General features: G+C 38.8%; 1 protein-coding gene across 1 annotated transcript in view; it reads right to left on the minus strand.

Moving 5' to 3' along the window:
* The window catches only part of raver2 (ribonucleoprotein, PTB-binding 2), an 88,634-nt gene that overhangs the window by 24,257 nt on the left and 41,152 nt on the right, over window positions 1-23,225 (minus strand). The window contains exons 3-6 of the mRNA XM_014992689.2: window positions 17,872-18,179; window positions 16,843-17,007; window positions 5,906-6,097; window positions 1,334-1,454 (exon numbers count right to left, since the gene is read on the minus strand). Of these exons, the coding sequence (XP_014848175.2) occupies window positions 1,334-1,454; window positions 5,906-6,097; window positions 16,843-17,007; window positions 17,872-18,179 (786 nt within the window). The remainder of the gene's footprint in view (window positions 1-1,333; window positions 1,455-5,905; window positions 6,098-16,842; window positions 17,008-17,871; window positions 18,180-23,225) is intronic.

The following is a 23,225-nucleotide window of genomic DNA, read 5'->3' on the forward strand; positions in this document are numbered from 1 at the left end:
TCGAGGAATCGTTTCAGCACTAGATGTTATAATCTGTTATAATTCAAAACTAGACTGGCTGAAATGCATGCTTTTGCCCACAATATTTCACAATAATTTCACCACTGCCATTGTGTTGCCCATTGCTTTCTCATCTTTTGAACTTTATCTGATGCAAGTACAAAAGATTTCCTGAAATCGTAAAATTTGAATAACATCACCTGTTAAGCCTAAATCCATTACGTTCGTCCTACTTGGAGTTAGGAGCTTCATAAATGTGCACACGGTGTATTTGTTGCGGTCGATATTCGGTTTGTGGATTTATAAATGCCATACCTGTCAGTGTTACATTACCGTCTGAGACCTAGACACCATATGCACTCAGCATTCAGACTGTTTTTATGAGCAGAGAGAATACTTCGAGGTTGAGGCTCTTAGCAGAGGAATAAACCACTGTGTTAACATTTTAGTCACCCTGCCAAAAAATAAACTGATACAAGTCCAACACATCTGACAAACCAGTAGAAAGTTAAACAGACAAACCAGACCAGGAAAGCAAACATTCAGCTAAGTATTTACGTCCTTTTCATTAGCTAGCTAGTAGAGAAAGAGGACAAAATGTCTTCAGAAAGCCTCACTTGTACATTTATAAAGTCCAAAGTAGAGTTGCATTAAACAATTTGTTCACTATGGTGGTTAAAGAACCCTGCTGTGTTTTTACGGCCTTCGGTCAACATCTGCAGCAATGTGTGTGAGACGAAGCCCTTAAGCAACAACTAAACAAATTACATTTCTGATAGCAATGTAACAGAACAGGACTTAAAATGTAATTTTATTTTCAATAACCAAAACCAACTTTTTTTTTTTACATTACCAGTTTTGTATTTAAAAATATCTCATTATTGTTGATTGATGCTTTGTTGCCCATGTTATAGTGAATTGACTTTTGAGAGAAGGGTTAAACTATCAGATATTTTTCATCCAACTATTTTCATTTAAACTTTTGTTTATATCAACATGTGATATGTTTGTTTTAAACTGTGAATAAAATTAATAATAATAATAATAATAATAATAATAATAATAAATAAAATAATACTACACATACATTACTACTGGCAGGTTCCCATCTAGTATTGTCATATTGCCCACCCTTAGTCAGAATAAAATGTTTAGATCTCTGTTTTTACATGGCAAATAGCAACATCCAACAAAATGTAGACCTAGCGTTGTTGAAAAGCTTTGTAGAATATTGATCTGATCATGCCAGTGATCAGACCTCAACAGCATAAATATTGTGATAATTATCAGTGTTCTTTGTAGAAATGCTGGTAGTTTTGAACTGGAGACATACCTCCTCTCTTCCCGCCCTGGTACGGCCTCATAAGGATCTGCAGGGCAGCTGGGTTGGTCATACTGGTCAACAGCTGAGCCAGGTTTGGTTCTGGTAGTAAGCCTTTTCTGTTACTCAGAATCTGAAGAGAAGACAAGAAAAGCAATGTCCACACAAGTTATCAGAAAAGTTTGCGTGCATGTGTGTGTGTGTGTGTTACGGCAGGATGTGTTTTGATCTTGTCATTAGAAGGCCCTGGAAGCAGCGGTAACCATTACAAAGGTTTACATCATAAAAATGCATCTGCAATGTCAGCAGAGAGGAGTTGGTCTCAGGGAGAAAAGAGAAAAACAGAAATGGAGGGACAGAGCTGAGAAACTGAAGCCATCGGATTAGAAGGGTTTAAAAAAAAAAAACGAGAGAGAAAAATACTGGAGAAGTGCTCAGATTCACACATTTTTAGCCAATTATACTCATTGGCATCAGGTTGGAAAAACTAAAACCGCTTCGTGGCTGAAGTGTGAAGAAAAATGAGAATATGCACAGAGTAAGGCATTTTATGTGCATCTTATTTGCAAAGAATTTTCAAATCACATAAAAAAAAAAATCTGAGACACAATTAAATTGCTGCAGGTGGAAACAACAACCAAATGACTCAAAACCAGCAGAAACATCTCAGAAAATACAGCATGCAGGACATCAAAATGAAATGCAGCTTTTCTGGAAAGCACCTATGTCAACCATGATATCGTTGTACATTAGGTTTCAGATTCTTTGACCTGGCAAAACATTTGAACACTAAAAACCATCATGAGTAGAGCGAAGGATAATGTGCACCATACACCCCCTCAAAAGTTCTGGCACAGACCATTGTGTATTGAAATGTTTGCAGTTTCAGTTTGTTGATGATTCTTTATAGATTTTTGTGCAAAGTGATTAGACCCATATTATTTTATTGCAAAGAACATGGAACCTTGAAATAAGGGATTCTTACATGTATACATATTTTAATTCAATCAGCAAAACAATAAAAAATAAAAAATTTTACTCAATTAAACATGATGTGAGCTGAAAATTGACCAGCTCTTTTCAGACTTCTGCGGTTCAGTCAGAAACACCCAAACAACAATCTAAATGGCCATTACTCCCAGCGAATTAAATTCAGCAAACTCAAATGGAATCGGACTGAATGAGTCAAGTGGAATGAGGAAATGCTGGTTGTGATAGAGCCTCAGCAGCACTGACAGCACGGCAGCAGAACTCGCCGGCTGGCCCAGAGACACCGATATTTAAAACAACATTAGCAGGATGATGATATTTCCTCCCTGTCTGCCCCACAGCTACAACATGACTCCAGCTTGTTTCCTCCCTGTCACATCCCACAGACGGAGCTCCACTGATGGGGGACAGAGTGGGTTCGACTGCATCTCGTCTGCGGATGAGGAGAGCCGAGTGCACACATGCTTGTGCATGTGTGTTGCAGGAGGGAAAAAGTAGCATTTGTGTGTGTTAGTGGTGTTGAACAAGGCCGCTCGTAGCTGACAGCATCTTTCGAGGGAGAAGAGAAGAGCAGGACAGGAGGAGGAGGAGAGGAGAGGAGCTTTCATTTCTTTTTTTTTTCTGCTGGAGAAAATGTCAGCATGCTTCGGTCTGTTTGCCTACTGGCCAAAAAAGAAAAAAAGAAAAAGAAAAAAACAGCTACATACCAGCAGACTCATGCCAGGGAGGTAAGAAAGCGGTGAAGAAGGGAAGGCGAGAAGCATCTCAGAAGAAAAAGGGAGGAGGGAGCCATCTGGTCCTCAACGTTCACCATCACACTCATCCAACTGGAGGAATGAGAGAACCGCCTCGGAGGAGAACTGGAGCCCAGAGTGGGTCTTGATCTCTTTCTTAAGGTCTGATGTTTCTTTTACCAGCAGTTCACATTTACTGAAAGAATCCTGAAGAACCCTGAGGCTACAGATTTAACCTCACTGTACTCGCTGATGCTTCCTTTTTCTTCACCTCTTCATTGTTCTGTCCTTCTCGAGTTTCTTTCTGAACTCAGACACAAGTCAGACTAACGGGAACCTTTTTACCTGCAGCCAGTCTTGGTGATTGTATACCGATCAGGAAATGACAATGTCGTAGCTGTGATAGCTGCATCTCTTGGCCTGTATTTTGCAAATTTTAATTTGGAACTTTTAATACTTTTCTGTACTCCGTTGATATCTCATGACTCAGTGTTGCAATTTTATTTCATTTTTCAGAGAGAGATTGTGTCACTGCATGGATGAATCTGTATTTGGCATTTTTGCCATATAGTCGTGCAGAAGCTACCCTCGCCTTCTGATAGATAATTCACCCTCACTTAACGGCCCATGAAACACTTCAGTTTCTTTTAGTGCACAAAATTAAAGAATTCAGACAATGTCTTTTCAGTTTGACAAGACAGACTACAAAACTACAACTAATTGTAAATTCAGGTCATTGAACATTAAGAATAATTACAATTGTTTGTGTTTTGTTTTTAAAAACACATTTACAACCACTTCAAGACAAAAGCATAGTTGGCTGGTAAACTCTGGAGCCCAACAAGATGATCTCAAACACGCAACCAAAGGCATCAGGAAGAGCTAACAGCCACCCTTTAACATTCCAGATCTCAGTCTAATCAGTAATCAATGGTGGGAGATAATTAACAGGGTGATGAGGAAGAAGCCCGCCCTAAGCAACAGGAAGCCATTGTAAGAGACTAGCTGAGGAAGATGCTAACGCTGTGGGGACAATTATAGGAGCTTGGTTTTTGCATTGATTTGAAAAGAAAAACTCAGTATCAATTATAAGGAAGAAGTAAAAATGATTTAGTTGTAAATCTGTCCGATTCCTCCAGCACCTCTTAAAGTAACTTCTCGAAAAGAGTTTGTCAGGAGTGTGGGCAATAATTTCAGGTTAATTACTCAACCAAACCCACAGAGATTATCAGGTACATTCCCTTCACTTCAGCTGACATGAATTCTTACTTGCATTTGATCCTGTGTGCTGGTGCTCATACATTTGGATGCACATATATATGTGTGAGAACATTGCTGTGTCTTAAGCTGTGACTTTAGTTTATTTCAGGCAACGGGAGACAGTGGAGGAGCCCAATCAGTCTGCAGAACTATAATTATCATGTCAATGCTTCTCTGCAACCACAGCACTGTGTAGGAGGGACATCGCAGCTACAGAGAGTCTCTCAGCCAGAGGGTGCTCATGCATGTGAAACCAAGTCAAACCCTGGTTCGTCTCAGCTCTGAATGCAAAATAACCAGTTGGCATTAGCTTCACAATTAGCTGTGAGCATTTTGTCCCTCGTATGCTCGCAAAGTTCAGTGATTCAGTGATGCAGCATATGGTTTTCCAGATAGGAAATGTTGTGATGCCAGTGGCACACACAGAATCTGAGGTCTAACAAATGAGGTTGCACTAAATTTACAGTGGAGTTTTAGAGAGCAACAACATACAGCCAAAACCTCCTACCTAAAAAAAAAAACCCTGCTTTGACGCTGCAGATTTCACCAGAGCTAGACGTGTTTAAGGTTATAAGTGTTCATGGATTTTTTTAGGTTTGATCAACTGGTAATCATGGCAGACATTACTTCATTTCTTATATGCTACAAAGTGAAGTGGAGATCAGAGACCTCTGAGATACCTAGAGAAGGATCTAATATGCAGTTCATTAACTGTGCAACATCACTTCAACAAATAATTATCTCCCATATATTACAATGATGAGAACAACTCAGGCTCCCAATTTAAATGTAAGGGCTCATGAAAGAAAGATGAGCTGTAAATTAAAGAGCTTAGTGTAAAACAGCAGCATGGACAAATCTGGTCTATCAATTATTGTCAATATGCAGCAGACTGGATGACATATGGGGGATAAGGAAAATTTTGTTACAAGGCAAGATATCAAAATTTGTCACATGACCAAGCCTTCCATAGAAAAGTCAGTTTTTAGCATCTAAACAACAAAGTTAACTGAGAACCTGGTGTGTTCACAGTCTAATCGAATCGTCTTCAAGGCCACATGTGCTCTAATGTTAACTCAATGTAGCCGCGGCGAAATGCGAGCTTGGTGGGAAACTTGCTAAATCACATTTTCATGTTGGTGTGGCTTTTTCAGCTGGTGTATGACGTATTCAGAAATGTTACTGACCAAATGATACAAGTTTTTGTTTCAAATGTCTAATTTTAAAATTAAACAGGATCGTGATGTCTTTTATGGTTTTACTAGCCTCAAACCCACATGCAACACTGATTCATCATTATTTCAAGTAACCTTCCAAGACTGACTTGCACGTATAAGAAATTCGTGTATAATATGATTAACTGGTAATGTTCAACTTTTAGAATTTCCTAACAAATAATGGGTTAGATACGAAACAAAGAATTTTAGTAGAAAAACTGATGTTCATTTGAAATCTTAACAGAGAGGGGGTTCAAAACCCAACATGTGGGCGTTAGTTTGTACTTGAAAAGCTGCGAGTGGTGAATGGTGCACACAATGCGCTCCATTCCTCATGTGCCTGTGCTGCTGGCGCTGCTGCTCTTTGTGCGCGGTTTACTCACCATACCCTGTGCAGCAATGAGAGCAGCCAACGTGCTTCTCCCTGAGGTGCCGGGGGTGCAGAGCGAAAGACGAACTTCCTGTCCTCCCACCAGAGTTCGGTCCATCTCCGTCAGCACAGCTTCAGCCTGCTCCGCGCTCTCGTACTCCACCACACCAAAACCTCTCACTGGGCTCCCTTCATCCTGGGCAAGCTACGGCACGGAAAACAACAGAGACCCAGAGTTACCCTACAACTAAATATTATTGAGTTGTCAATCGGGCAGAGTCATGATTTGGTTAGTTAGTCTTTTATTAAGTGGCTATTTGGCTAGAAAGTGGTGCTGGCCATCTACTCTTCAAACCTGGATTCACAATGAGAAGCAAAAGAAAATGTAGAATTGTAAGAAATGTAGCACAAGAACGAATCTTATGAAGGATGCATACTTCATTTGGACTGTAAGCTACATGAAACAAGTTTATCGTTAATTAATTGTGATGCTGTGCATCGAACCATCAGTCGAGGATTTATGCGTCTCTGACCAGGTTGTCTCAAAGCCGTTTGGATCTGTACTAAGCAGGTCCCACTGGGGAAAGACCCTCAGGCTGGCCCAAAACAGGCTTGAGGGACTGTACACCAAGCAGGCTCAACATAACACTTGCCAAATAGTGTGTTGTCCCCTTTTTGCTGCCGACTCATCCCTGACCTGTTGAGCCAATGACTCCATTAGAGTGCTGAAGTTGTGGTGCGGTATCTGGCATCACATTGTACATTCTTTAAGTCTTACCCCGGGGTACGTCAGATTGAATCATAGGAGTTTCTGCGGAGAGGGACGTCTCAGTTTCCCTGCTGAGCCTGTTAGCTCAGCAATCTCACTTTAAAAGAGAGGAGGGTGGGATGGGTGGATGGATGTTGCAAATTAAGTTCAAACAATTTCTCCTGAAGATGACAATGAGTGAGCACCTTGATCAATCCCCAAGTTTGATTTTCTCATGCGTTTCTTTCTTGGCCCTACATTCATGAGTAATTCTTCCACTGACGTTGACGGGTTTTGACTGCCAGACAACTAGAACTTACTGCTGCAAGATCCTGCATTCACAAAACTACCTCCACACTCAGTGATTCTGATCTTCTTTATGCCAATCAGGGATAGGATAGCTCTGCCAACTTCTCGTAAGATCTGTTAGTTGCCTAATTCTAATTGATGCATACTTGTTTTTTCAAAATTCTGTAAAAAACATGTTCTTTCTAGGAAATATAGCATGTTTTCTATTTTCAGTGGTTTAATTTGTCCTTCATCGAGATGAATAAATAAACCTGGTCAAGCTAATATTGCAAGGAACAAATTTCTCAGACAATAAGCTTAGACACGATTTCGAAGAACAGATAAATAATGCAAGAAGGCTAATAGAGTAAAGCTAATGGGAATGGTTGGATAATCATGGCTAAAAGCTAATGGCTGATAGTCCCAAAACACCGCCTGATCTACTGTATTGTTTGATCCAATAGATTTTTTTTTAAATGGGATAAATCGAGTTGAGGCATTTCCTGATGTAAAACCACATTAAAATGGGAACTTTAGATTTTTCTAAAAGGTAAAAACGTTCCAATGACATACACCATGCTAACAGTTTCTGGTGTGTTTATTTGAAATTTTGATGCGACTAAAATGAGAGAGAGTATGTTTATCCTTTGACTAAAACAAGGAAGAAAAATTATGCAAGATTGGTATGAACAAGCTTTACTTGTGAGCACTCAGTTCAGCTACAAAGATTTAACGTGAAAAAGGCCCATTTAGCATTGATCAAATGTGCAATGAATGTTTCACAGCCTGTTCAGGAACATAACATTCATATAACACAAACAACGAGGCTGAGTCTGCACTACAGTGTCCTGCCAGATCATTATGGTGTTAACAGTTGGAGAATTAGCATAGCTTCAACCCAGTCCAAGTATCTCAACACCACTTGCATATGTGCACTGATAGAATTCCTAGAAACATTTATGCCATTTTCCATTTCTATAAACGGCTCCTCTGTTGTACTGGGACAATGGGCTCTGCTCCTGAGAGTATTTAGTCAATGAATCTCAGCACAAGTGCTGGATTTCTTCTGAGAGAGCACTAAGCCCCTCCCCGTAGAGTTCCACAAAGCAGATCCTGGCACCAGACTGCACAGAGATGGGAATACACATAATGCACCGGGAATTTTTAGTTAGAAATCTAAGCAGCGGGAAGCTGCTTTGCTACAAGGAGAAATAAGTCAGCAACAGCAGCTTGTAGCAGGTGGTTTGAGGAAATAGGCAGGCACCTGATGGTTTGAATGAGCTGCTTAAGATAATGTGACATTAAATAAAGGCTCCTTATTAATCAGTTGGCCATTTTACTCCTGATAAATGATCCAAACAACTCAGAATTCCCTTGTTTGATACTCTATGGCAAAATTCCTCATGTTTTATGCCATTTAAACATAAAATGCTTTCCTGGTTTTAAATGTTTTTTACCACAGGAGTTTTTCTTTTTGGCTATTTAAGATGATGTTTTTCAGCTTTTTGTTCTACTTTCCTTTGTGAATGTCTTCTTTTTTTGTTAGTTTTTTTATTTTTATACAAACCAGCTTTACTGAACCTCTGTATTTTAATGAGATCAATCTGCATTCAGTTTGATCTAAATATTACAGTAATATGATGGTACAATAATATTTTGAATCAAACTATCTTTATTGAAAATTTATAATTCATCTTTATTCTACCGTATCTGTTAAAACTAAAGATCATCCAATCTATGCTCAGGAAGACTTAATCCTTCTTTTCAATTTGTCTCATTTGTGCTCGTAACATGAACCATCATCAATTTTGTTTAGTCCTATAGTTCTAACATTACACCATGTGAAAATGGATATTAACAACATTTACATCAAAATTAAATACATGCCTGTTTTTGGGGGGGAGGGGGGAAATGAGCGGAGCATGAATCAGAGAAACAAATGTGCTTTCAGTCTGAAAACTGGGGCCCGTTTGCATCAGCGCTCAATCAAGTGGCCATCCACTTTTACCCTCCTCTCATTTGTCTGCCGTTCCCTCTGGTCTGAACAAAGGATGGATGGAAAAAGAGGGAAATGCATATATTTGTGCAGGAGTGGGTCGATAGGTTATTATCATCAGCATATATTAAGCAAAGTGCGTGGAAATCACCTGAACAACTCGAGCACTTGAAAGACGGATGGATGGAAAAACGGGTGGGTGTGTGGAAGAGAGGGAGAGCGAGGACGAGATGGAGGCAAAATGCTAGAGGAGGAGGAGAAGAGGAAAGCGAAGCGAGGGAGGAAAACATCAGTGATGGATTGAGTAACTGACAAGCCGAGAGCGCGAGAAACAGAGGGCTGACGGATGATGTGAGTCAGAAAAGACGAGAAGGACAAACAAATAAAAGCGCGTTTAGATTTGAGTTCAGGCAATGAATACAACACAAGTGTGGGTGTGTGTGTGTGTGTTTTTGAAAATGGATTTCAAAATATCAATGAGAGTGTGCAATGGGAACATAAACGCAAATTGAGCTTTTCCTCAACTCCCAACTCCTCCAGCTGCACTCGCACCACTTATTCAGATCTGCACTATTATGTAAATTTAAAGCAGACCTGTTTGGACAGTGTGTGAGCTCTTTAAATGCCAGCTGTCATCAAGTTCCCCTGGTATGTGTTCCTGTCTTTATCATACAAACTAATGTTTTCAGCACAGAATGAAAAAAAAAACCTAACAGAGATATATATAAACAAGATTTAATTTCCCTCCACACACCATGTTTGAATTTTTTCAGTGTTTTCTAAGAATCCCTTTAGTGTTACAGTGAACTCCTTCTCTTCATTTCCCCATGTGCCTCTGCTGTGTCCTGAAGGTGTGATTCCTAATAATTAAAGAGTAATTAAGTCCACGAGTTTGGCACCTCATCTTTCACCCTCTAAATTATTTCTGATGTAAATCAAAAACAGATTGGCCCAGCAGAAATTATTCTCCTCCAATTTGCAGTAACCCTTTGTCAGTCTAATTAGGAAAGCGTTTTTTTTTTTTTTTTACATGCGCTTGCCAACAGGTAGTTTAGGTGGAAAATCTCATTAAACAAATCTATTGTATTAAGCTACGTCCAAAGAAAAAATGGCAAGAGTGAATCAAAGCAGGTTTTTAAGATTATATTGAGCTCAGTGACAGTGCCAGCAGGAATTTTTGGCAACCCTGGAAAAGATGTGTAAAACATTTTAAAATAAATTCCTCTTATTGCAGTAGTACAATCTCACAACAAGATTTCAAACAATCTAAACTTATTTGATTACACTTGTTCACTGGGGGGAAAAAAATATCTCACATTGCAAAACAGTTGTTGAACAAAAACATCTACTGCATCACTTATTGGTGCCCTTAAGAATCCTTTTAAAATAAATGCTACTTGAATGAAGATTACAGATTTGGGGGTAAACCTGTGTCAAAAAGCCTGCAGTGAACTTTTAATGAACTTTATAATAAATGTGAGGTTTATGGTAATCACCAGAAACACAGTGCTCTGAATTTTTAAAATCGGTGTGATGACCTATGAATGATTTAACTAATAACACAGCAATAAGATAATCAGCTTTCTGCTTTTTCTTTTGACCGTTACGTTTATGAACCATTTAGTTCTCTGAATAATGCATGTTTTTATTGCTTAAAAAGCCTTGACTATCAATGTTACTTGAGGATATTTGCACTTTTATGCCTTCTGACTACTACTTATTAGTACCTGAACTGTCTTAACGTAGCCCAATCTGTATTTAATTCTAACTCTGGTAAAGAGGTGTAAAAATGCCATGATCTCACATTAAAAATGTTAGAAGTACATCAAGCCTTCAATTGGAGTAGATTTATTCAGAGTAGAAAAAATATATACCTAATTTTAAGGAAATGTATATATATATATTTTTTTTTGTTGCACATCCAATTCCTGTTCATCTCTCCATATGAACAGGTTCTTCATATTTTTTATTTTTCTTATATCACCAGGTAGTACAATGAGTCAGTTACTTATCTCAAGTTATGCCAACAGTTTCAGAATACTTTTTTTCTGTCACATCACTCCTATGTTCCAGACTGAATGGGGTTCGGAACCGAGCCCGTTCTCTGTTCAGCACTAGTCTCTCATTTCTCTTGCTAACAAGACAGCTGGCTGCTTGGAAAGTTCTGAGCGAGAAAAATATTGGCGAATAATATTTGGTTCAGATCATTACTAGATGGTATTAGTTCCTTAAAAATCAAAGTAAAGTGTTTTCCCTCAACGAAAAGAAGGATTATTAATCAATCTTAGAAAAAAAGAGTCTAGTCTAGAGCAAAAAGCACCACAAAAGAAACTAATTCTGAAAATGTACAGAGAAAACAAGCACAAATATTTGGGGCATTAACAATAACAAAAACATTTTTACTTTTACTGCACAGACCTACATCGCAAAGAAATGTAAAGTTGGCAATCAGTGTGTGTGACATCTGCTGAAGTGGAGCTGCGGTCCCCAGCTGAGAGACGCTGACTGCGTCACCAAGACGGCTGGGACCCACAGGAGCATCCGTCAGAGGGTGTGTGTGTGTGTGTGTGTGTGTAAGCGAGCTTAAATGGCCGCGTCAGTAGTCTGAAAGGAGTGATGAGGTCATGACAGCCCTGTCACAGCTGTCTGTAGAGAAATATATGTGACCTCAAACAGTGACAGGTCTAAGTGTTCAGATACGTGAGAAAGAAGCAGCACAACTCTGAATTTAAGCAAAACGCTGTCACAGACTGAGCAGACCGTAATGTAACAATAAGAATAATTATTTTTAAAAATGGTAAAAGTGGAATTAAATTATGCTCCAGGCTGAGTGATCAAATATTAAGTGTCTCCTAATGTGTATTCATCAGGATCTTCCACATCTTTCTGCCAACCAGGATTCCACATTAACTGTAGATTCTTTTAATTTGACTTGATTGAAAAAGAACTTCACAAAAGCAGGTCAACAACTGTGTCAAGAATCTTAAGATTGTGCTCGAAAATGTTTAATTAGCAATGATTGTCAACGATTGCAGAGAACATGTGCTTCCCATTAAGATACGTTCATTTTCAAAATGAGATCCCTCCAAAGCAATAAGACTGCTTTTGTTGATAAATATTTCCTACACACCATTCTTTACCACTGTATGCCTTACAAAAGTATTCATACCCCTTCAACGTTCCACAGTTTGTTCCACTGTAACTACAGATTTCAGTGTGGAATTAGGAGGAACACAAAGTAGTACATAATAATGAAGTGGAAGAAAATTATCATTTTCAAAACGAGCTTCCCTGTTCCTGCTGAAGAAAAAGCCTCCCCACAACATGATACTCCCACCGTCTTGTCATCAGGGGGGTGGTGTGCTCACAGTGTTGTGCAGTGTTTGTTTTCATCCAAACAACATTTCACATATAGTTCAACAAAACAGTTTTAATCTCAGAGTTATTCTTGAAATCACAACTAGGACTTTCATTCATAAACCTTCTTGCCACTCTTTGATGAAGGGTCAGATTTATGTGCTGCATGACTAGCAGTCTCTTTATAACAGTAGCTGTATCTATACTGAGGTCAACTTTATTTACTATTAAGGTAACTTCTTCACACAAAAGGCAGCACTGGATTTTCATCTTTGAGCATAAACTTCAAAATACAAGTTACTTTGATTTGGTCCTTTAAATAAATGGATTTTTTTGGTTGTAATTATGACTGCAAGATAACAGGAAGACAAACACCTGTGACACTACTGGTGAATATTAAGATAACAGCTTAAGACTGCTGCACATTTTTCAACTCATTTCTGTCCCAAACACTCTTTGTGGGTTTTAACACTCTTTGTGGGTTTTAACATCTCAGTCATACATACATACACACACACACACACACACACACACACACACACACACACACACACACACACACACACACACACACACACACACACACACACGTAGTTTTGGCACTGGAGGCCATTAAGTCTATTCAACAGGCCACATAAACCAATGGCATGCAGATTTTGCATGTATGTTACTTAAAATGTAAAATGTAATATCCTAGCAGTCTCTCATGATTACAGTGTTGTACACACTGATGTTGAGCTGCTGATTTGATATATTGGACATAGTGGTGATTTGACAAATAGGAAAAAGTTCAAGGGGTATGAATATATATTTAGCATATTTGAACAAAGTTCCCATAGTTACAGCTCAGTGTTTGACTGCAACGTCAGGAATAAAAAAAAGTGAGGAAGAGTCATAAGCGTTGAGCGCCGTGTGTCACTCTGCCTCTGAAACCTTTCGCTGGGCTACATTCATTCTGATTAACCCGTCTGTCTCTGTGCTCTATCCACACATCTATTCTTTAACACACACACGCACACACACACACACACACACACACACACACACACACAGATGACAAATTTAACTCAACCGAGTGTCAGTGCGAGTGTTTAACTCGCTCTCAAAGATCGTTATTACATTTTATGCCTGCATATATGCCAACAATCCTTTCACCCTGACATTCCCGCCTACGCCCCTCTGCTGTCTCACCTCGCGTCTTCGTAGCTCCATTAGGCTCAACGCTGTCACCCGTCACCTCCATCACGCCGTCCTCTTTAACAGGTCTGGCATTCGTCATTCCATCCCTTCCCTACATCTCCATCCGCTTGTCCTTTCTTCTAATATGGCTGACATTTCCTGCCTCAGTCTCTCTCGTCTGAATAAAGCTAAAGTGCTGTCTGGAGGGCCTCTGTCGTAGGTGGCAGAATTACAGCTCTCAGGACAAGGCCACAAGTTAAGTGCACTCTGAACAAAGAAAAGGTGTCAAGAAGGTACACAGTGGAGGAACGGTGTTTATATGCAAGATTGGAGAAGAGGACAGGAGGAAGTTTAGCATGAGTAAAGCACATGAAGATGCAATGAACCAAACTGGCATCATGCTTCCAAACATTACAGCCTAATGGGCCTAATAAGGCTGCAAGACCGAAGCAGCTGTGGTTCAGGTGAAGGCAGGACTTCCACTCCAGGTTCCAAAGAGTTAAAGGTTATTAGGTATGTTGTTGTTTACAGAACCAATAAAGCTGAGATGTGGGAATTAAAAAAATAATAAAGTGTAACTGCAATTTCCACAAGCTTTCCAAAGGGCAACCTACCCATCAAACCAAACCGTCCTCAGTTTTAATACAAATTTTTAAGTCTTGTCATAAATTACCAAATTGGATTCCTGTCTGATAATTTGCACATCAGACAAACAGAGGACTTAATCTCACGAAAAACAGCCTTTTTAATCATTTATAAGTATCTGCAGGGCACTAAGACTCATAAGGTTTTTTTGTGGATTTTTCTTTTATTCATCTTGAAAATGTGTTGGGGAAATAGTTGAGGTGAGTATTTATCATATCATTTAGAGAGCACCAATAAATATAAATTGTAAAATGTATATTTTGCAATTACATATTTGTAATTGTAAATTTGGTAACACTTTATTTGAAGGGGGTTGAATAAGACTGACATAACACCTGTCATGAACATGAATAAGTCATGAATATTTATGACTATTGTCATAAAGCGTCATTTGGTAAATTATGACACTTTTAATACAAAGTTGACATTATTCAAAATGTCTTTGTTATGACAACTTGACATTAACCAAGAAATCATTACTGTTTAAACTTTACCTTTAATAACATAAAGTTACCTAATTTTTAAAGTGCAATCAGTAATACTTTTATAACAAATTTATATAATAAAGTGTTACCGTAAATTTTATAATTTGCAATTATAAAATTGTAATTTACAATTATAAAATTGAGTGCAGACGCATGTTGTCTAATTTGAGTGATACTTTAATTGCTAAATAGGTCAAGTTCCTCGTACTATATTACAAAGGGTCTGAAGTGAACTTGACTAAGCCATGCCCATAACATGAATATGCTTTGATCTAAACCATGATTGTCAAACCTTTTACATAGAGCCTCTCTTTAAATACTGTTACCAACATAACTGCATATATGTACACAGCAGTTTACTAGACCAGTTTCTTCTGTTTTTCCAAAGCAAATCCTGTCCTGTGTGTTTCATTTGACCTCAAACTGAGAACAAGTTGAACACTTGAAGGAAAAAAAGGTTATTTATTAAATATTTTCCATAAAAACTTAATCAGGGATATTTGGAGTTTAATCCTCTGTTCTGATGAAATTCTGATTTTTTTTATAGCATTGAACAAAGAAACAAAAACATGCACGCGTTCACGACATCTGTGCTGCGACTTGTACTGTATTTACAAGTGTAGGGAGAGAAAGTTAGTTGCTACAGATGGTCTTGCATGTATCTTCACAGAGTCCTGAATGTCCTAACATGCCAGAAGTGCAACACTGTATGTGCAAACAACTTGCAGGCGCTGCAGAGTTGAAACAGAACAGAGAGGAGAGCATCTTTGTGCTGCTTTAGAAGTTTTAAATAAGTAAATTTGTTTCTTTTAGGAAAAGTTGTAAATTGAGAAGAATTAACAAGAGGGGTTACATACTTCACCACTTCACCACATCTGAGAATAAGAGTAGAGCATGCACGCCAAGTGTGCAGTTAATGCTAAGTATGCCACAGCCGTGTAGACATGACTATGAGCCTCCAACAGCTGGGAAAATAAAACCAAACTAGGAGAGAAAGTGAAACAGCAGGAAAAAGCAGTTCTGATTTCTGAAGTTTATTTTGCCATTTATTTGCCACTGTTTGGCTCTTATGCCAACCAGTCTCTCACTTTAAATCAGAGTAAAATATATGTATTCATATTTTAATTTTAACATAACCATAATTTCAAAGAGCTACACAGTGATCCATGCAGTGAAATGTGACATTGGGTAAAATAATGTGTGGATGTTTTGTTTCTGCCTCGTGTCCACTTGGCCTTCATCAGCTTTTTTCCATTAGATATACAAATGTATACGTGTTAAAATGCACTAAAAAAACATCCACTTAGAGGCGGATAATACAAAATACAGAAAAAAGCTGAACTTCAGGTCAAACCCTGCTGGCTCTGCAACAGCAAAACAACATGAGCTAAACACCCACAAAGCATCATGGGACCTGGATGATGTGGGTGTATTGATTTCTATGTGGGAGGGAGGGGAAGAAGGGTGGAGCTAAAACTGGAAATGCAGGAGATGGCCGATATCCACTGAGTGAACTTTAAACGTTCATGAGGCAGAGGAGTGGATGTAATGGAAAAAAGCCGATGAAGAAAAACAGAAAGAAAACAAAGACTAAAAGAAGAGAGAAATGTGAGGGAGGAAGCTGAAGGGCGGTGATGCTGCAGCCACACCTCACAATAAAAACAAAAGCTTAGATTTTATCAGAGGAAGGTCAAAAGAGAGGCTGAATCTTATTTTTGCACCACCCACATGGTGGTGATCAATTGGAAAAGGTGCGTGTGTAAAGATGAAGGGGATTTTCAAAGTTTATAGTTCACATTATTTTAAGCCATAGATCCTATGGATATGTTTTTGTAACAATAGCAATGGAAAATCTATTTTTCCCCCTAAATCCATCAAATCATAAGAGTAAGAAAAGAAAATGCAGTGCATTGGAAAAACATCGACCACCCTTCCCTAAAACTCTCTCTCCCTCTCTCTCTCTCTCTCTACATATATATATATATATATATATATATATATATATATATATATATATATATGCATCCATCTCTTTAAGAAGCTCCTTCAGCACGTCATCACAATAAGCCTTCTCTATTATGCCAACTTCAATCTTTCTTAGGAGCGCTGGACTGATAAATAGTTGGTAAGATGAGCTCAACAGACTCAGTTCCACCAGGTGTTTGCTAATTCCTGCTGTCGCTAGTCTGAAGGAGCTGAGTATGGGAGGCTCTGTGGGCAGGAAGCTCGGCAAGAGAGTGACTGAATCCTACCTGGCAGAAGACTGGTTTGTACGTTTCAGAGAAGAGCTGGGTCAGTTCCTCGGAGTCGCAGAGGTCCAGAGGCAGCCGGTCCACACACAGACACTTGGAGTGCAGGTTCTCCTCCTGGCTGAGCTGGTTGACATCCATCCACTGAACCATCAGCGACCGATCCCCCTGCAGCATTTGGCACAGACACCAAGTTTAGATTTTCAGTCAGCCACATGAAAATCATTTAAAAGTATAGATAATGCATTAAATGTATTTAGTGCAAACTGAGCTAAATTTATCAGTGGTATAAAAACTGTACTGGAATTGAGCTCTTTTTCTATCTTTCGAGTCTGAAGTCACTCAAGCATCACAAGTAAAAGGTCAGAAAGGTTTTTGAATTGAAGGATATTTGTATAGCAAAACAAAGATGCTGCAATCAGAATAAGAATTATTTTATTTACACAGCTGCAGTTTGAGTTTGTCTTTACAAAGTTCAACTGGAAGAGACCATATTTGGTACCACAAATCAAGTTCTAATAGATATTGAATTGATATTTAATAAAATGTCTAATTACACATATCCATGTATAATCGCTTTCATCTTGACTCACTTTCCTCTTTGAGTCAAATGAGGAAATTAATTTGCTGCTGGTTAGTTACGTCAAGGAAACCATGAAATATCTTGTAGCAATAAAAGGTCAAATAAATCTAATCTTTGTTTTGGGGACATTCTGAAATTCTGAAAAACTTTATGATTGCAACAATTTACAGGAGGTTTCCACAGTAACACTTATAACTCCTTTAGTAACTGTTATGTTATAAACACTTTAGAAATGTCTTAAGCTATTACGTATGCAGGTCATATTTAATTATTTATTACTTTATTAACTGGTTTATTTACATAGTAGTCATATGTGTAAAGAGAGGACACCATACGGCACAAGAAACATGAAATTCCTTCTTTTTCATCTCCTAAGATAAAGATAAGGAGATTTCTGCAACTAAAAATCTAATTGGATGGTTGCCATTTTGTTTTTTGGTTTAACGTACCAGAGGTCGACCCAGCAGCTCCGAGCGGGCCCGCGAAGCGGAGTCCTTCTTCATGTACTCGACAAACCCATATCCCTTGGAGTGGCCCGTTAGCTCACTATAAACCAGGAAGGAGCGCTCGATGTTTCCATACAAACGCACCAACTCCTCAAACTGCTGCGCCGTGAAGGTGTGGGGCAGGTTGGTGAGGCAGAGCAGGGAATCTGTGGGCTGCAGGGTGACGTTGATCAGGCGTCCTCGGACAGTGCTGTGGTGGAGGGAGCGGATGGCATCCTGAGCCTGGTCCCCGTTCAGCAAAGTCACAAAGGCTGGAGGAGGGACATTATGGAGACGCCGACGAAGGGGAGAAGACAAGACGAAGGATGGGAGCAAACACAAAGAAAGAGATGCACATACATGGGTGGGGACAAACACAAACACCAACATACATTTAAAGCACACACGAACATGCAAAATATGCCCGGAAGCACACGGAAGAACGTAGATGACCAGCCAAATATGGCAAAAAGAAAAGAAATTAGGCAAAAAACAACAGAAGGCGCAGACACAGTCATAAAAAACAGACAGAGACATACACAGAGAGAAAGACAACACATTAGCTAGAAAGCCAGTAGGGGGCCAGTATGTGGGGGAATCCACTGTGACACACACAAACTGTCTCTAAAAACAACCGACTAAAAGGGCAAACCAATGACAGTCATAAATACAGGAATACAGAGACTGTTTACCATCGTTAACATTCAGCAGTTATTAAACACCTTAAAACTCCTGCATCATTCAGGTTAAACATCTCTCTAATGGAGTAGAACACTAAACTAGATTTAATCGCATTAGAGTTAGTAAATCTCTTCCTTACTATTCCACAATAGAGCAGCAGAAAAAATGTAGGGGTTTTGGGCCCTGATTTTAAATTGTACATTTTTCCAAATAGGGTCATGTTGGATCTCTTTTTCTATAAAGGATGTCACTGAAAGCTGCTTTTTGAATTTACTAAGGTTATAATTATCTGATATCAAAGTGTATTTGAGTGCGATTAAGAAGGAAAAACAAAACATCTGAAAGGAAGGGCAGACAGGAGCACAGCTAATGACTATCCAGCAATAATTTGAAGAGTTATTTTGTACAACAGGAAAAACTCATTTAAACCTCTGGCATTATTTCTTGAACAAGGTATAAAATAGGTGAATAAAAACAATCTACAGTTATTTTAATTTGTTAAACTATAGATTAAGCCTTTGCTGTAAAACTGAGATTTTGCAGAGAAAAGACGCATTTTTTAGGTTTCGAACATATTGGATAAATCTGAACAAAGCTAACCATTGCTGTTGTGCACATACAGTATGGATTAAAGAGGGTAGAGAAGTGGAGTACCTGGATATGGGTTAATGTTGCTAAAATCCTTCAGGAGCCTGATGTTACACAAATATAACTGTTGTCAGGTGGGTTTCTGTAGTTTAGAGTGCATGCGCCGGGCACTGTGAGTGTTTGACCCGACTAAAATGCCACTGCGGCTCTGGAAAATGGTGCTTTATTCACATGTATAATCTTGTATCAGAAAATAACCCACTCTTTGTTTTCTTTTTGTCAGATTTTAAACCTCGTCTATGTGACCCTGACCCTGAAGTCATGCAGCTTCTCTTCCTAAAATAAGAGTTTGGAGTGCTCTACCAGTGAACTCATATCAGGTATACTGGCTGTAGAAAAAGTCGTACCTAAAAGATTTTTAGGTTTTTACTCCTTTCTATCTGGATTTTCTCCAAGCTGCAATATTTTCACAGGCAGTTTAAGCTTGTACTGCATGTCCCTTTTCTGCTTTTCCACAATAAAGCTGCATGTTATAGAGCAATGTAAAAAGCCTGACACAGTGGAGGATTAACAGAGTATCACATCTTCCATTACTGGTGAAAAAAATAAAGAAGCTATTTACTGCTAGGTTGGTGTTAAAACTGAAGAGGCTTCAGACTCAAATTACAGGTAACAGAGCTCCATTTGTGATGTTGAAAGCAATCCGAACTTTTCTGATGTACAGATATGGGCACTCTTACTGAGGCTACACTCACACAGCAGGCAAATGCATTAAAAAAATTGCCCATATGCATCTCATATTCACCTTTTTTATGACATTTCCATATGTGGTACAAAATCAGATATGTATCCGATTATATTTTCATTTTGAAAGCAGGGCTTCATGTCTTTCTTCTCAAAACTTGTAGCACTTATACTCAAAACTTCTCCTTCTCTACTCGGACTCTCTGCTCACTTACAAAACACGGAGCTGCCTTTTGGCCCAGTCACCTAGCAACCTCTCAGCCAATACAATGAAAGTGTTGTACTGGGTGCGTTGGTTTCCTTCTAGTGGGTGTGCCTGTGTGGCGCAGGTTGTTATCGATTGTAACAACCTGCGCCACCCACTGGATGTAGGGAGAAATAACAGTGTCAGCTTTCTGCTACGCAGTACACTAAACATCTGCCAGCTGTGTGCTTGTGATCGCTAACAGCTGCTGATCGTAGGCAGGGTTTTGTTCACCCAACGAAAGACAACATAGTCACGACATGATATCTATCTATCTATCTGTCTATAGATCAATCTACATATGTTGCATCTTGGAAGTATTTATTTAAATTATTACTATTTTTTAAGTTATGCATAAAACTCTCTTTTATTCATTTATTTAATATATTTTATTTGCCAAGTTATTTTTGTTCAGCCGTAGAAGTTTAACAGAATCTGAGCTACGTGCTACGTCACTGTTTGTTTTGTAGCAGAAGTAGTGTCAGTTGGTGACTTGTAACATTGTCACCAACAATGGGAGAAGAAACTTTCTGTGTTCAGTGCCCGGCTGCTTCTGAGAGAACAATTCCCATTTTTTTTTTTTTTTTTTTTAAATACATGCAGCGTGGGGCAAATAAAATTGCTGAAACTGAAGAACTCTTGTCTGTTTTGTGAGTGCAACATATACATACGTTACAAGTTTTGAGAAGTAAGACATGAAGTCTTGCTTTCAAAATGAAAATGTAAGCAAAAGTATTAAAAGGCATAAAATCCTGCTTTCAGACTGAATAATGTGTGCTCTTGGATTATGGCAGAAAAATTCCAAAAAGCAAGCAGAGAGTTTGGCAAGCAACAATTTGCTCCGAGCAGAGACTGAGTGTGAACCCGAGGATAAGTTTTGAGTACAATCATTACAAGTTTGAGAAGAAAGACATGAAATCCTGCTTTCAGACTGAGCTTGTGCGCTCTTGGATTATGGCACAAAAATTCCCCCATACCATTTCGCATTTATGCGACTTTTGCATTATAATTCTGCACTCGTAGAGCCCAGACGTGGTAAATCCGGACGTAAACAAAGGCTGAAGCAAGCAGTGACCATTATGAAAGAAGTCTGTCACTACGCATCCAAACAGACTTCTTTACAGACGTTGCAGTCAATGCTTCACAAAAAGTTTGTTGCCATTAGTTGTGCTTTCTTTTTATTAGCTTCCTTCGTCTCGTTACAATCTTGTGATAACATTGTCGACAAAAATTCACCCGCCAGTGTACTGTAAAGTGGCAACTAACCTCACTCGTCGTAGATACAGTGACATGCTGCAAATGTCCAAATGGCTGTTAAAAGAATAGCAGACACTTTTCTTCTAACAGCTTTCTAACAATTTTTCTCATGTGAACAGAATTACAGATCCCATCACCCTTTTTACAATATATCCAGCCTTACAGGGTTACTGAGAACAGAGCTTTCAATCTTTAATGTTTTTTTTTTAATCTCCCATGTTTCTGAGCCTTGGAACAAAATTCTCAGCACAGCTGAGCTGTCATTACGGTTAACTTTCATAAGTGGTTCTGGCGTTAGTTTGCAGCAGCGTTGAATGTTTTCGAAATTATAAAGCAAGAACTTACAGGGAAAAAAAAACTCTTTAAACGCTAATTTTAAGTTTTATTGTTCAAGAAATAAAAAAAAATGCTGCTCACTTCTGAGTTACTGAATGAGTGGTAATCACATCCGTGTCTGACAGGTTCTGTACTCCACCTTTTAGGGCATTGTAAGTCAAGCTTCATAAAGGGGCATTGGAACTGGTAGAAAAGACCTGTTTGTGAAAGGTTGTTTTATTAAGATTATTAATTAGATTTACTCAACTGCATAGTGTAATAACTGTGCTTTGTCTTGTTACATTGATGAAGCTCAATTACATTGAATTTATTTACTATTTGTTTACTCGATAATCAGTGACCTGCTATGTGACAAAGGTGAATTACATTATGTCATATCGTTTCTCTACATCGGTCTAACATCGGAACATTTGCAGTTTAATATTGTATCATTCAGTCCCTGTATATGATGACAGTCCACTCATTCCAGCTGTAGCAGCTTCTACTGTTCTGAAAAGGCTTTCTACAGAGTTAAGGGGCATGCAGTGGCGGTCCTAGCCAGTTTGGCGCCCTGGGCAAACCAGCCATCAGTGTCTGGGGTCAGACACTGATGTTAAAGTCTTACACATTAGGCTTCTTTTTGAAAAAATGGCATGCTCAGATTAAATTCTATACATGTTGGGAATTATATGCTTTATCTGAATTGTTCCGGTATAAAACTAATGGCAAGACACCAAATAATACTTGAGAGGTCTAAAAACCGACACTCATGTTACTGAGTGAGAGTGTTCTTACAAAGACGGGAACATGAAACTGACCAAAATGTCTTGGTATTATTAAGAAGTAAGAGTTTCTGTCACTGGAGCTAAGAGGCTGAGCTTCACATCCCCTCTGAACCAAACTCTACACTGATTTGTTCACGAGATTTCCAGACAGAAGTAAGATTCGTAACTCCAGACAACACTCTTCCATTGCTTTAGAATGCTTTTTATTACACTTTGCATCGCACTTGGTGATTTAAGGCTTGGATGCAGCTGCTCGGGTATGGAAAACCAATCTCTACATACTGTTCTTGAGCTAATCTGGAGGCCACATTAAGTTTCTCTGTCTGTAGCCATCAACTCTGCATCTTGGCATCTGCCATTCCTGCTCTGTGATTTCACTTCATGGTTCAGTTGCTGTTGTTCCCAATTGGTTCTGCTTTTTACTACCGCTAACTATAGACTGTAAAATAGGCTTACGCTCACCGAGTTGCTGGGAGTGACTAAAACTTTCACCAACTTTTTGCAGAAGCAGCCTGCACGGCTTGGTGCTAAACTCTGTTCAAACTGGATAGGGAACAGATTTGAACATATTAACACTTTTGGCAATGTGGTATCTTTTAGATTCATGCCAAAATACAATCTCATAAAAAAAATACCTCTGCAATAACCCTTTGGCATAACTCTAATAGAAACTGCAAAGCAGATACTTTTGTTTTTGTATTTTC

Source organism: Poecilia mexicana, unplaced genomic scaffold (assembly GCF_051168715.1).
Source record: "Poecilia mexicana isolate PSO_F unplaced genomic scaffold, ASM5116871v1 scaffold_4, whole genome shotgun sequence".
Classification (NCBI taxonomy): Eukaryota; Metazoa; Chordata; class Actinopteri; order Cyprinodontiformes; family Poeciliidae; genus Poecilia; species Poecilia mexicana.